This window comes from Corvus cornix, chromosome 2, assembly GCF_000738735.6.
Source record: "Corvus cornix cornix isolate S_Up_H32 chromosome 2, ASM73873v5, whole genome shotgun sequence".
Taxonomy (NCBI): Eukaryota; Metazoa; Chordata; class Aves; order Passeriformes; family Corvidae; genus Corvus; species Corvus cornix.
Window position 1 is genome coordinate 138,133,215 of NC_046333.1, and position 16,171 is coordinate 138,149,385.

At 35.6% G+C, this 16,171-nt stretch overlaps 1 protein-coding gene across 3 annotated transcripts in view; it reads right to left on the reverse strand.

The window, feature by feature from the left end:
- The window catches only part of CSMD3 (CUB and Sushi multiple domains 3), a 613,513-nt gene that overhangs the window by 156,584 nt on the left and 440,758 nt on the right, over positions 1–16,171 (reverse strand). For all 3 annotated transcript variants that reach the window (XM_010404839.4, XM_010404843.4, XM_010404841.4), the window contains one exon: positions 9,755–9,949. In XM_010404839.4, the coding sequence (XP_010403141.2) occupies positions 9,755–9,949 (195 nt within the window). The remainder of the gene's footprint in view (positions 1–9,754; positions 9,950–16,171) is intronic.

Here is a 16,171-nt window from a genome sequence, read left to right on the forward strand (position 1 = left end):
AATCTCAGCTTTGTTTTCTATCACTGCTGTTTAGGTTTGCAACACAGACTTTTAAATTAACTTTGAAAAGATAGAAATCCTCACTTTTCAAACTCAGACTTAAGAAAATGAAAAAGAAGGAAGAACAAAAGACTGAAACTATCCATAATTAAAGACACAGTCAGGTTAGAAGTAAATAAAACTAAGCAAGAAAGTTAGGAACAGGGACTCCTGAAACACAGGAAAGAAAAGCAGGGTCAGAAAGAATTATAAAAACAGTCAAAATAGCTGGTCAATGAACAGCTATGAGCCCAAATACCAATTGAAAATATAAAATAAAATAATATAGAATTCACATTTAAAACATGCAAAAGACAAAGAAAAAAATCCATGAAACTTTTGTAACTGGGAAACTTGCAGACATGTCACTGGTATCTCTAGTGATCAGCACCCCAGAGAATCTTATTTACTAGATTTCAAATCACCAAGCAGAAGATTGAATGATGCACAGATCTTTTTCTCAGTATTAGAAAGATTTTTAATTACATTTCTCAGAAATTTAAGACTGTTTTATTTCCTTGCAATAGGGACTATATTTAAAACTCCAATTCTATTTTTCCTTGAACTATGAGTGCTGAGAAATAGACTGTCCTGTATCTGCAGGCAAGAAGCAAATATGACTTTCATGTTATAGTTGTTTATTTTTTGTTAACACTGCCTCATCAGAGTATATCTTATGGGCTAGGATGCTCTGTGAGAAAAAAAAATCCTTAAATATAATTCTGATAGAATTTTGCCAATCTGCAAAAGACTAGTAATAATGATTTCAAGATAATTTATCTTGGACTGAAGAATCTCTCTTACAACGACAGGCTGAGGGAACTGGGCTTGTTCAGCCTTGAGAAGAGACAACTGAGAGAGGACCACATCACTGTCTATCAGTATCTGAAGGGAGGGTGTCAAGAGGATGGATCCAGGCTCTTCTCTGTGGTGGCAAGCAACAGGACAAGAGGCAATGTGCAGAAACTGATGGCCAGGAAGTTCTACCTGAACATGAGGAAGAACTTCTTTACTGTGCAGCTGATCACACACTGGAACAGACTGCCCAGAGAGCTTATGGAGTCTTGTTCATTGGAGATATTCAAGAACCATCTAGACACAATCCTGTGCCATGTGCTCTGGGATGGCCTTGCTTGAGCAGGGAGGCTGGACTAGGTGACCCTCTGTGGTCTCCTCCAACATCAGCTATTCTGTGATTCTGTGATACTTCACAACCAAAATCTAATTATCATCACATGCCTATACTTAGGGTTATTTCTTCTATAAGCATTTTGTAGGCACTTAACAGAAGTGAAGTTGATGTACATTTTACTCTGTGCATTTTACTCTAGACATGATTATACCATATAATTTTGTGATGATGTGAACTTTGTAATCTCAATTTTATGTGAATTTGTATTGGATAGCAAAATTCATACAAAAAATATGTATGGAATCTTTGTGGTAGCCTTCCTGTGTTGATTTTTTTTTTAGATAACATAAACTGGACATCACATCAACAACTTTCAAATCTTACCTTGTAATCAAATATTATCCTAATGCACTGTATTGCTTTTCCCTTAAAAGATAATCTTTTTTCATGGACACTGCCACACATATTTAAAACTTCAGTGATACAGTATCAACTGTTTTTAATTTCATTCATATGCTTGTTGAGCTCTAAGACATCCCAAAAAGATTCACATTCTTCTTCAAAAATTATATTGATTTTTCTGCAGCATGTTGAACAATGTGCCTCCCAGTTCAACTTTTCTTTTTTCCTTTTTTTAAATAACCTCTACCAATTTTCTAACTGTGGCAATTGGCCAACTGCTCATCAAGGAAGATTTCTGACAGGTTCATCACCTCCCACTGCTTCGATAAACGGCTAACCTCAAGGTCAACATTTGTGCTTCAAATACTTCATATCTATCTCTTTCAGAACTACACAGAATAGACTACCTTATCCGAACAACTTGCTATGGTTCTGTTTATTGATTTTTTTTATTTTGACTCGGTTCCTTCAAGCCAAAGGAATGGTTCCAATGCACTACCTCTCCTGTTACCTCAGTAAGGTAATATAAGAAATATAATGTAATATATAAGTTACTTATTTTTCCTTCCCTTCAAAAACATTGGCCTTGAATATATTTTTGGCTTTGACCTGCTGTTGACTCTTTAGTAAGTTCCTCACTTTTTTAATCTTTGTAAAACTGTATTACTGGCTAAATTAGGTTTTAAAGTTTTTTCTCAAAACCCTATTGGCCACACTTTCTACTACCTACTTTTGAACAGGGTTTCATTCTCCTGAAATATATATCCTAATTTCTATTAGATTCCCTGACTGTGTTGTTTCATCACCTCTTTTGGTGATCCATTTAGATTTTGATTCTGATTAGTGATACTATAAGATGGTGTTTTTACATCATTCCAGGTCACCAGTAAATAGTTACCTTTTTGCTGTTGTCTTCAAATCTTATTTCAACAAGCTTCCTTAGTTTGATATTATTCCCCAAAAAAAGTAAAAAAAAAAAAAAAAAAAAAAAAATTTCCTCTTCCTTTCCTCCCAGGGTGTCCAAATTGAACGCTTTATAGAAACTTCAGACACCTTTTGAGCATGCTATTGTCACATTTACTCCCATTGAGCAAATCTGCTCTGCTTTGGGCCAGCTGTCTTCTCTATTAATTTCATACTTTTATGTTATGCTGAAATAAAAGGTGTTAACTGAATCACCAGTATTCGAACTGAAGATAATTAAAATATCAATGAAATTAATGTTCTCTGGCCTTCCATTACTTATATTTGCTCTCAACTGTAAATATAAATATAGCTTAATGTCTGAAAATAGTTTTATTTTTATTAAAAATTCATCCACAAACCAAAGCAGTGTATTTCCTAGCATATCACCTAAGTAAAGCTTTAAACTACCAGCTAAGTCAGCAACTGATTAACAAAATAATAGAAACATATAAAATGTACATTACAAGAGTGAATAAATTGTAATCTTTTAAATTCATAGCAACAAAACAACTTCTGCAATAGATGGAATACAAAAATGTATATTGCATGGTGGTGTGATGCTCTGTATTAACTTCTCAGGTCACAGAGGTAGCTGTAAGCACCCGTTTGCAAGAACACTTCCAGGACTATGCTTGCTAACCCATGACACACACAACTACTCTTTATGGTATAAAATAGAACTATATCATGAAAAAGGTTCCAGTGAAAACCTCAAAACCAGGAGTAACATTTTGTTGTGGAAGACACTGTTCCTTCAAAAGAGTGTCACCGCACAAAAAAAAGCTGTAACACAATCAGCTTCTGAGTTAAATGTCAAGAAACATGGGATCTAAAAGAGGGAGCTATCCTCTTTAAGCTGGACAATGTCCTTGCCTACCATTCCTATTGTATGTTGGCAAAAATGCTATATGTAGCCCAGGCAAGAAGGAAAACAAAATATAATTCAATTTTAAAACAATGCAGTCTCTTAATTGCAGGTCTTTTTCTATTGCCCAGAACCATCCATTCCCCAGTCTCCACCGTCACAGACAATGTGGAGATGGCAAAACTTGTGCAAAGAATGAAATTAGTCTTTTGGATGTAACCACCAGCATATTCCACCTAATAAATCTTCTTCCAGTTGATTACTGAGGTCTTACTAGACAAGAGTGAGGACGTTCTGACTGCTGCCTGAGGTTAAGTTAGAAATATGCATATTTGTCAGCTATAGCCAGTGCAGATGACTGGATCAGTTTCTTTCATTCCAGTGATTAATTAATTTACCATGATTATTAACTGATACTACATAATCCTGTCCCAATTCAGTGTCTCGCAGACTTTGGAAAATAAATATTCGCTTATCTGTGTGAATAAATGGTAGGGATATATTTTTCCTTCTAAGAACAGAATACCCTGAAGTCACCTTGTCTGTTTGAAAAAATCTTCAAAGAAAAATATGCACCTATGGTGCTAACACTAAATACAGGAACAAACACATATTTATGTAAACTACTGCTAAAAACTGTTTTTCTCTCCACCTCAAAACACATGATGAAAGAATTTTTTTTTTAAGGTAACATTTTTTCAATATTCTAGTAGAAAATTTACATATTCAAAGCAAACAAACAATGTCAGTGTTTAATATTCTAAAATAGAATAAAAATCACATAATTTATTCTCTATTTTCATTGGTACTTTTTGTATACTTTAATTGCCAAACAACGTAGAAACTCTGTCAGTTAATTTACATATTTTATAATTTATATGTTATTTTCAAAAATATTAAAGTTGTGTTTTCCCTGCTAATTCAAGATGCTTTTTCATACTAACAGTGGCATATAAGCAAACCTATTTAAAATTATGGCTTGAATAGAGAAGCTTGATTTCAAATAATTTATTTTATAGTAAAGAAAATAAAAAATTAAAGCTGAAAAAAACCCCTATTTTATATAGCTTAAAGTATTTCTCCTTCTTTTTAACGTTTCCTTCATTAAACTATGCTCCTAAAAATTTGGCTGCAGATTTAGTTCAAAAGAAGATGAAGTGCCTGGTTTTATGATGCACTCCACTTAACTAATCCCTTAAATTCATTGGGAATTAGGATTCTCTGGTAAATGATTTTAATAAGATCATTGTAATTAACAACTTTCTTAATTTCTAATACTTTACTTACCATTATATGACATTATTACTTCTTAAATGAAAGCTTGGAATAATTACATGCAACATCTATTATTCAATGGACTTTGTAAAGCCATATTATGAATTCCAAATGTACATGCAAAAGGTCAGACACTCAGAGAAATGCTTGCTGTGGATATAAGCATGTGTCTGCATTTAGTTTTCTTTTCCAATCTTTCTAGAATTATTAATATTTATAGTTATTTCCAGTAAAATTTTCAAACTTTTTCTGATATGGAAAGAACATCTTTAAGAAAAGCTAAGATTTTAACTCAATCACATTTAGAAAAAACCCTGGGGTCTTCATCAAAATACCAGCAGTGTGCATAGCCATAGAGAAAGATATTAATTTTGTTTCCTATTCACAAAACAATTTGCGTATTTTACAGTAAAAATATCAGTCGCATGTGTTCAGAAAAAGGAGGCTACTGTCTCCCAGAAGTATTTACTGGTAACTAAATCTCTAGTCAGTACCTGCAAAATCCACTATATGGAAGCTAGATTTTCTCATTTTGGCTTTTTGACTTGATAGTTCTTGGTGTGCAATGGCCTCCTTTCCACAGAGGAGGAATAATGAGTGTGCTCATACCAAAAAGCATCTGTAGTGTGAGGTTTATAGGACTTAGACGCCTACTCCTTTACTTGGACATCTAAGTGCTAAATTTTAACACATACATCCCTCCAAAGTAGAGTTTGTTGTATGCTTTCAGCTCAAACATATACTGCTTCCACACAGTATATTCAGATATTTCTCTAGATGTAGTATTTCCTATGTTGTTTCTCTAAGTCATATCCTGCTGAGCATGCAAGCAGATTAAATCCTCTTAATGCACTCCAGACACAAATGGGAAAATATACCTTCTTAACAAGCTCTTTGAATCCCCTTTGATGACCTTTTAAGAAGACTGTCTCTCTCTCCACTGACTATATGGAAGGAAAGCTTGGACTGGTAAAGCAATGGATATAGATTTGTGAGAAATGGGCAGTGGAAGCTTGGGAACAAAAATAAGTACTCTGAAGATAGTTCAATCACAATAAAAATAAAGTAAAATAAAATAAAATACTTTGTAATTTTTTCAAAGGACTTTCAATCAATTTTTCAAGTTTGGCTGTTAATTCTTAACTTTTCAGAGTACTAAGAACTTAAATAGCACTTTTGTATTCAAAGCAAAATTCTAATTGATTTCAGTTCTACTTTTAAGTACTCAGGTCATTGTCTATGTGATCCTACAAAACAAACATTGTTCTGGGCAAAAAGAAAGTGAGAAATGCTTTGTAAGTAGTCAACATATGACAATTTCGAGCAAAGTACGCTGCTTAAGTGGTTAAACTGACCATTAGTTTGGAACTATAAAAGAGACAAAGAGCATCTCATCAACAGTAACATTCAGCTTCATTAGCTTCAGGAATATTCTGGCTTTTGCAGCTGCCCAACTTATTCCTCATTCAAATTTTGAAATAGAGCTAAATAGCAGCTCTTCGTATGGTCACTATATAAAAAGTGCATAAAAATGTGACCTATAAAGATGCTCATTAAGTAATTAATGTTGAATGATTTCTGAAAAAGTTGTCAGCATTTATTATATTACAGAACAGTAAGCAGTATGATTATGCTTTTCTGTGCACTCTTCTATCCTAAATTTTTCAGATATAAACCTGATCTGAGCTGCCTCAAATAGCCATAATAAGTTAATACAGATCAAAAGAAACTTAAAGAATATTCTGAATTGGATATGGTACCAAAAAAAAAGTAACTAAATCATAGGCATAGGCATATTATCATAGGCAGTTATAAAAATATTGGATATTGTTAGATATATCTTACAGATGGAGTTATGTTGAAGCCTGGATTCAAATATTTCCAAGGATTCAACATCTGTAATGAAATGTAATAAAATGTTTTAGTGATCAATAAATTATTTTTTCTGGTAGGAAAAAGGTTTTCACTTTCAGTTATGAACACGATTTCCCATTACTGGGCTTTTTGCTACTCTGTAAAAAATTGTTGTTAGCTACCAAAAATTTTAAATTACCTATAGTTGGTGAAGTTATGAGAAATCATACTAATAATGCATCTGCATATGTTCATTACACCCTGTTCTTAACATCCATGGTGAAACACCAAATAGCTTAGCATATTAGCCTAGATAATCTTAGCATCTGTTCATAAAAGAATGAAGCCAATGATTTGGTTCACTTCCCACACTTAATAAAGAGGTTTGAGGTAATTTTAAAAAGTTATTTCAACCTAGTGCAAGTCATGCCTAATGAATGTAAGACTAGGTCAAAACAGGTATTAGGGAATAAAGGTAGAATTGCAGCTTTTAGCAGTGAAGATGGTGAAGGACCTTGAGGGGAAGCCGTATGAGGAGCCGCTGAGGTCACTAAGTGTTCAGCCTGGAGAACCCAGAGGAGACTGAGGAGACGTCACTGCAGTTACAACTTCCTCATGAGGAGAAGAGGATGGGCAGGCATTGCTCTTCTTTGTGGTGACCAGTGACAGGACCCTAGTGAATGGCCTGAATTTGTGTCACTAGAGGTTTAGGTTGGATATTAGAAAAGCATTCTTCACCCAGAGGGTTTTTGGGCACTCACTGGGACAGGCTCCACAGGCAAGTGAGAGCACCCATAGCAACAAGCCTGACGGAGTTCAAGAAGAGTTTGGACAATGCTCTCGGGCACAAGATGTGACTCCTGGTGCTGTGCGGGGCCAGGAGGTGGACTCGATGATCCCTGTGGATCCCTTCCATCTCAGTATATTCTGTAATTCTGTGATTCTTTACAAGACCAGTTCTATCTGCTGTAAAGCATCTCCCTTGAGCTGTGAGCCATCTGGAACGCTGAAGGTTCTCCCTTCCACTCCTTTAACCTACTTAGTGTGAAATATGCACAGAATGAAAATACTAATTTGTAGTATTTCCCTTTTACCAGCCTCACTCTCCCTATAAATCTATATGGTTAAATATGGCTCAAAAGAATTTAAAAAAAACCCCTGGATTCTAACTTGATATTAAAGATGTAAAGATTTAGAGAGCATAATAGGCAACTTTATAAAAACTATTTTTACTCCACACCTAAAATATTAGATCAAAATATTACAGGTATAAAGGGACTTCACAGGCTCAATATTTTTTCTTGTAAATAATTAATTAACTAAATAAACCGCCCATACACACGGAGATGTATATTTCATTGTAACTCTATCAGTTTCAATGGAGCTGCAAAAATACAAACTGCAGAATGGAGGAATCTGACTTCTACTATGCAAATTTTATTGTGTAGGTGAGACGGGTTTTCAGGAGCTAAATTCATCTCTTCAACTCTTTCTCCCAGCTCTGTGTAACTGAAAGCTAATTAACTGATATCATCTTTCTTGCATCTATATAAAAGTTCTGTTTTTCTCTACGTAAATCACACAAAAGTGGAAAGCATTGATAACGTGGTCCAAATACACTGTAATATATCACAGCAACATAACTACAAAGCTCCATTGGCTCTTAACTGGAGGAAAAAGCAATATAAGAAAAACAAGTGAAAATATCTATTCTGTGCCATCATATTCTAAAGAAGTATGGGGTTTGTTATCTTTGAAATCAGGCCTTTTTCATCCAGGAAAGAGAATGGTCCAGTTAGAATCAGTGAGAGACATCCACTACTTCTTTAATAATAAAATTTGTTTTTCCCCTTTATTACAAGGGCAGTACTTCCAAGCAAAACACTACTGAATTTTCCAACAGACAGCACTGGAAGATTTCTAAGTAGATTATAAGTGACACTAATAGAAAAAATTATTGCATCATAAAGTATTTTTTTATCTTTCATTACCTATCAAAAAGACCTTCCAAAAAAAGGGAATCTTTTCCCTATGATATACAGCAACCTTCTTCACCAACTCCTCTCCAAAAAACAATGTTCATCTCTCATTTTAAAATGAGGAAAATCTTTTGACTTCCATTGCAGAGATTTTAGAAGTTTGAACAAACTTCCAAACACTTGCAAGGGTCAGTGTCCCAATTTGATGCCACTGAGTTTTGGAATTCAGTAGTATGACGGTTTTGGTAGATAATGGAAATACTGAACTTCTTCAAATGCTTATAATATTGGATATTCTTCAGATTTCAGGATTTTTTTGTTTTGGTTTTGCTAGTACTCCACCATCCACTTGCAACAGAAATTTAAGTATGCAACAAAGAAAATCCATATTCTATTTAAACTATTTGAACTTCAAATTGGAAATGGATTTAACAGGTATTTTGTCTTCAAGTTGTGAAAAGGAATGTAAAGTAACACGGTAATTAGATTTTATTTTAACTTTTGAAATAAATGTTAGTTTTATTAATATCTGCATACATGGGAGAAGTTTTGTGCTTGATCGTACAGAATATGTGAATTTTCAAAAAGTGAAAATTGCAAGTAGTTATCAATTTCTGTTAAATCACTAAAATAAAACATATCTTTTCTTAGAGTTTAAATCTGAAAATGCTGATGCTTGAGACAGTCAATGATCATACAATGAAAGTCAGAAGAATCTTGTCATGAGTAGACTTCATATCCATAAAAGTTTGAATAATTGGATCTTTCCTGCATTTCAAGGCTTAACTTTTCTACAGACCACATGCCCAAGAACTTAAATGTTGTAATGTGGTATATACAAAATATTTCATCGGAGTGTTTTCAAAACCAGTAATAACAAAAAGAAACAAGCATATATTGTGACACCCAAAGTATACTTAATGTTGTATTTAAATACATATATGGTGTATATCTCTATATTCTGCTGTAAGTTAATTGAAGAACACATGTTGACATGGAGAATGACATTACTACTAAGCTCTATTCACAATAATAAGACTATTTATCCAATGTTAATAAAAACTTGAATCAGTAGTTTCCTGAGTTGTCACATATATCTTTTATTACATATATCATTGAAAAGGGCTTTTTCCTGAAAAAGAATATTATTAAAATCACTTCCAATTTTTAACTTATTTCTTGCCTATTACAAAGCAAGAGTAATGACAACAGCAACTGAAATAAACGAAAAACTGTTCTTACCATGACAGCTGGGCAGGGCTCGGTTCCATCCAGGTCTTCCGTCATCTCCCATGATACATGTTAGTGTAGAGTATCCTTGAAGAACATAACCTGCATCGCAGTAATATGTAACAGTGGAACCCAGTTTATAATCCATTCCAAGTCTTGTTCCATTCATTATATTTCCAGGATCAAAACAAGACTCGCGAAGTTTTGCTGTAGAGGAAAAAAATGCGAATACAATTCTAAATATAATCTAGAATGAATAAATAATAAAAATAAATATAATTAAGTAAGTATTTCCTGGAGTTCTCTTGAGGTCTTCTTTGAGCACCCTGTAGAACCTGAGGTTTTTTTAAGAGGCCTTTCCATCAAATATTTTCTCTACTTCATTCTAACAACTGTACAAATTACTATATAGTGACTGAAACCATGTCTTTTGTCCTTTTTTAAAGGTAGTTCCTATAATGCTCCATTTTTTTTTCAGAATTCATTGTGATAAATTATAAATTTATGTAGTTAGATTAATTTAGATATGTGGATATTTTTCCAGTAGATAAGGTACATCCTGGTTTTAAAATGTGTGATGTGAAAACTGGTAAATGGAAGACATCAATATGAGCAATTTTTTACAAAATAAGAGGTATGCAAACAAGAATTTCTTCAAAATTAAAAACCCCAAATGAATTTCTATGTGTATATGATATAATGGTGTATTTTCATATACATATTTATCCCTCATTGGAGGAAAAAATATAAAATATTCTCTAAATGTATCTCAATTTTGATCATTTATACCTATTTGTTTCAAAATATTGAAATAAATTCAAACACATGCATATGGTTGGATATTTGCCTCCCTCTTACTTCCATAATGTGAATACCAATGTCCAGTAACAAAGTGCACAAAAAGAAATACTCAACATTTTTAATTAACAGCATTATTATACAGAAGGTGAGAAAAGTACAACATTTAAGAAAAAAATGTAATTTCCTTTAAGGAAAAAAGAGTAAATGTATTATGTAGAAGCTGGAGTAAAGCAGATGATTTTGTGCTGTGCAGGATGGACTCTGCAATAATATAATTTATCAAGCAGAAGATGGAAATTTCAGATTTTCTTTAACATTTAAGGGTGCTGTGGAGAAAGCTAATAGGGAACAGTTCTTCATTTTCTACAAGATCAGTGCCAGCTTTCAAATACATCAAAAAAAGTGTTTATTTACCAGGCATATTTGCACTGTGGAACTTTCTGCTACAGGTAGGTATGGTTGCCAAAAGACTATATGAGCTTTGAACTTCCTGGAAGGCTTTTTAAGAGTTTTAAATAAAAAGACACTTTATCTGATTCTTTCAGTACCTAAACTGAAGTTTCTGAAAAATTACAGATAAGCAAGAACAATTATTATTTATTTGACTTTTATATAGTTTGGCCACACATAAACTACTGGTCCCTACTAGAGCCAAGCTAATGAACTAAGTACATCCCTCAAGGACACTTCTATGTTTCAGTATTTCTGAGAGGAGATAAATAATTACATCGTGTTTGGATTTGTAGATGGAAACACAGAATAATTCTTTTGAAATTTCAATTTCACATTTTCCAAAAGAACATGAAGATCTCCTAATGCATTTAAAAATTTATTATGATTTGCATATATAATCTACAGAGCATGATTCTGATATGAAAAACAACACAATAACAAATAATAGTTACAGTACATCTTTAATCATTAAGAACAGGTATTAGATATTCATATTGACTCATACAGGTAGTTGTAGTGTGGTGTCTAAAACTTATTTAACACTCATTCAAAAATTTGGATGGACAACGAAAAGTTGAAAGATGCAATTTACTAGAAAGTTTGTAAGGTATCACACAGATATTAATAACCATTATGTAAGCCAACCACATTTTCATTTGAGAAGTCTGGCAGGTGTCAGGGCAAATTTCAAATTCTTTCAAGTCCAAATTATCAAATTTAGGAAAAAAAAATAGGATAATCTAATTTAGGATTACAACTAATATTTTAGAAAATCAATACAATATCATTTTTCCCTCTTATGGAACCAATATTGTTACACCTGTAATGATTCACAATTTCTAATGTGAGATCATTATTCTCGTGTTTATGACAAAAATAATTCAAAATGTTTCATAATTCTAGAAGATACACAGATAAAGCAGATATTAGTACTAGATGAAAAAATAAAAAGTGAAAAAATAAAGTAATCTATTATGTCTGGTGCATAAATCAAAAATTGAGAAAAGAATGATCTGTCACAGCACAAATTATCTCTAGGGAAAAAATACAGCCCTGTAATTTTCTTTTCCCCAAAATTATAGTTGTGACAGGCTCCTGAAATTGCTGACTAAACAGTAACAATGTCACTGTAGAAATACATTTTCTTAATACCAATTCTGAAAAATAAAGCCTGAAATAATAAGCACCTTAAAACTACTTTTGCAAATCTGAAGGAACTGCTAAGTGAAGTTGTAAAAAAAGTTAATAGAATACACTACAGTGTATGAAGAATAAATCAAATGTGGCAAAAGGATTCATCAGATCTGGCTGAGAACCAGTGAAAAAAAGAGCAAGTAAGAAGACTGTTTCCGCAAATTTTTAAGTGCTCCCAGGAGACAGGAGGGAAAATTCTTCACCACTGCTGTCATGTTGCTCCAACTGAGGAACTCAAGACCTTGATTACCCCTTGAGGTGGTTTGACACAAACCACCAAACTACCACACCCCTGTAGCCCTTCCTGGCTTTTTCCCAAGAATACTAGTATCATTAAATTAAAACCACATAAGGGCAGTGACAGATTTAGCAAGTACTGTATTAACATAAAGATTTTTTTCTATAGGAGCATTTTAAAAATTATTTTCTGTAATAAGTAGGCAGGAAATATTTTTTTTTCATTAGGCAGTTCAGATTTGGGTTACAGTAACGTTACACTCTTGGATGTGCATAGCAGGTATCAATTCCTTTTGTAAACAATAAAATTTTGCAACAAGCTTCAACCAAACTAGCATTTACTTCTCTGATAACATTGTCACACCACCGGATCAAGTAAGGCTCTGAAATACAGGCTGAAAACAGTGACACATGCTGTTTCAATCTCAAGATCAACAAGGAAGTCTCTGTTGAATAACATAGAGTAATGATGCCAAAATCCTCCTGAAAACTACTATCTCAGTGCATGGAAAACAATATTGAAAGCCAAGAAAAGCAGGTGCTTTGTCCAGAACGTGATGACTTACTAGTCCATCCCTACATCTCGAAAAGAATAAAGCCATAATAGACTTCTTAGAGATAATATTACAGACATACCTAACTATAGCAAGCATTCCATAATTATTCTCCAGAGTGCTTAATAGGGCTAATAAGCTTTTCTTCCATTATAACATAGAAATGAAGTGAGGGAGAGAGAATGGGAATAAAACTGAACCAGAGACATGGTTACAGATCAGACCTGGGACATGGGTCAGTCTGAGATTTGGATCTGAAAAATACGGCCCACCAATGAAGTGTAACTTGAGTACACTGTCACTTAAAATAGAATTAGTGTACATATAGGCCACAACTGCACGAGTTACAATTTGTATAAAAAATTTAATTTCATCACATCAGAAAAATTTAGGTTGAAAGAGATGTAGTACAACCCCCATGAACATCAGGGCCAATTTGATTAGGTTACCTAGGGCTCTGTGCAGTCCAGTTATGATTTTAAAGGATTCAGATGACATCATCTAAGGGCAAGCAGTTCCAACATTTGACTAACATCAGAGTGATTAATTTTTTCTTAATATGTAATTGAAATTTCTCTTATTTCAACTTGTGTCCATTAGCTCTCAGTTGATCACTATGTGCACCTGAGAAGACCTTGGCTCTGTCTTTTCAACACTACCTTGCTGTTGCAGTGGGGATTCCTGCAACACGTGTATCAGACAACGAGGCCCATGGAAAAGAATATACGGACCGATTCTTGGTAGATATTTTCAGAGATGTTTATTTTCCAGCCACATGGCCGGTGACTGCCGAGGAACTGAACAATCACAGGACCAGAGGGTCCTTCCTGGGCAGGGGAACACAAAACAACCAATGGGGAACGAGGCTGACCAGGGAGTAGAGAAACCCCATAGGCCCTGCCTCTACCCTGGGGCCCCTCTCCCAGGACCACATGGCAAGGGGGAGGAACCCCAACACTTCACCCGTTTATTTTTAACAAAAAGAGATTTAAAACTTAACATTGAAAACAACTGGATAAACATAAGAAAAACAGTTTCAAACAAAACAAGCCACCCTCCTGAGTCCTTAAATGTCCAAACGGATTTTTTTTCTGTAATATCTTAAGGCTGACAGAAGGGAGACAGGACTCTCCGAGTATGTTTTGTGGGGAAGCTGAGGCAGGAGAAGGTTTCTTCCATATGTACCTGTTGGAACTCTAAACAACAATAGTTAAATTCTTTCCCCACCCTCGTCATCCTTAACTCAGCATTGGAAAGGGATTTTTGGTGAAACTATTGGTAAAGGTATGGTTTTGTGAGGGAAACCATGGGTGAAAAAACAGATTGGGAACACACTGGGGTTTATAGGATACAGGATAAAAGGGAAAGGTGGGATTAGGAAAGGGAGATTGTATGGGCTGTTTATAATGGGGATATTGTCTAACATGACTACGATTTGCAGCGTATATACTGCCTTTCACAGAAACACCATCAGGCCCAGTGACCTCTGCTGCTTGTAAGCCTTTCTTTCCTTGGACAATCTTGAACTCTACTACTTCTCCATCTCCTAAGCTTGGGATATATTTTTTGGGGTTATTCTTTTTAATAGCAGTTCTATGAATGAATATGTCTTCCTGGTTGTCACATCTTGTTATAAAACCATAATTTTATTTAACATTATAGCATTTTACTATTCCTAAAACTTTAGCTATGATGATCTTTTCCTTTTTCCGAGTGGCTGCTGTTTTCTGTCTCGCTGTGTTTTTGCTTTCACTTGCTCCCGTGTTGGAACTGCTGGAGCTGCCAGGGCTGCCAGGGCCGTTGGGGCTGCTTGTGCCTACATCCTCTCGTCACAGGGTTTCGGCTTCCCGGGGTCGCATTCGGGGCTGCACGGGCCGAGCCACGCCGCGCCGCTCAGCTCAGCTCCTCACGTGCCACCGCTGCTGCCACCTCTGCCTGGCACCGCGCCCACGTCTCAACCGGGCCTCCGAGTGATGGCCCCCCACGCCTTGCAAACAGCTCCATCCTGGTGTGTGCCTGGGCTTCACGCAGCTCTGCTCCGCTGCCATCGCCGCCCGCGCACCGCCCCTCTTGGTCAGGCGTTCATGGGGCTCGCTCCACCACGCGCTGCGCGGGGCCAGGTGGGCACCGCCAGGTCGCGCTGCTCCCACCACGCCTCGCTCTGCTGTCAACACTGCAGCTCGTGTCACTCTGCCCACTTGCAGGAACTGCCTCGCTGCTGCTCTCAGAGCGCTCGGCGCACGTGGCCTGGGTCGCACGGTCCCTGAGGCACGCTTCCATTTGCAAGGACACAGCTGACATTGTTCAACAGTCTCGGTAATTAAATAATATTCACGAAAATATTCTTCCATCGGCATATATTTTGACTCAGAAATTAACTGTGTCCAAACGGTGTTCCAAAAGTCTTTGGTAAGAATCAAGTCCCAAGAGATGTAGAAAAAGTTCTTAAACAACCATGCCAGGAAGTGTTTCAGTTCCTTTTGAGCTTGAATTAAGCTAAAATTTACAAATCGTTCAAGAATCTTTTCAAGTTTAAGATAAATATCCATATGCAGCTCTGAGAGCCAAGAGTCCTTCCACGGTTCCTCCATAGTTTAGAGGTGGAACAGCAAAACAAAAACAAGAAGAGAAATCCAGAGTTTACTCACAAATCACAGTTGCTGTCCCAAGGGATTGATGTCTTGCCAGCATTCTCCACCACCTTGCAACACTCCCTCATTAGGCAGTTGGAGCAAACCCAGCTGGGACAGCTGACCCCAAATGACCAAAGCTGGATCATACCATATGGTATGGGGTACATATCATATGATGTCGTGTCCAGCACATAAATTTGGGACAAAAAGAAGGAAGGGAGGGACATTTGAAGTTATGCATTTGTCTTCGCTAGTCACCATTATGTGTGATGGACCCCTGCTTTACTGGGGATGGCTGGACATCTGCCTGCCCATGGGAATTGATAAATTAATTCCTTATTTTGCTCTGTATGTGTGCATGACTCTTGTTTTCCATATTAAACTGTCATTCGATGTGCTCTGTAAAAACTTACAGCATATGGATCATTTGCACTGGACTTCCGTATCTTTGGGTAACTGCCCAGTATCCAGGTCATCATAAATCCCCTGCAGTATGGCTAATTCCTTCAGGTACTGGATACCTCTCTTCATGGTGATCCATTTGCCTGAATGGATTA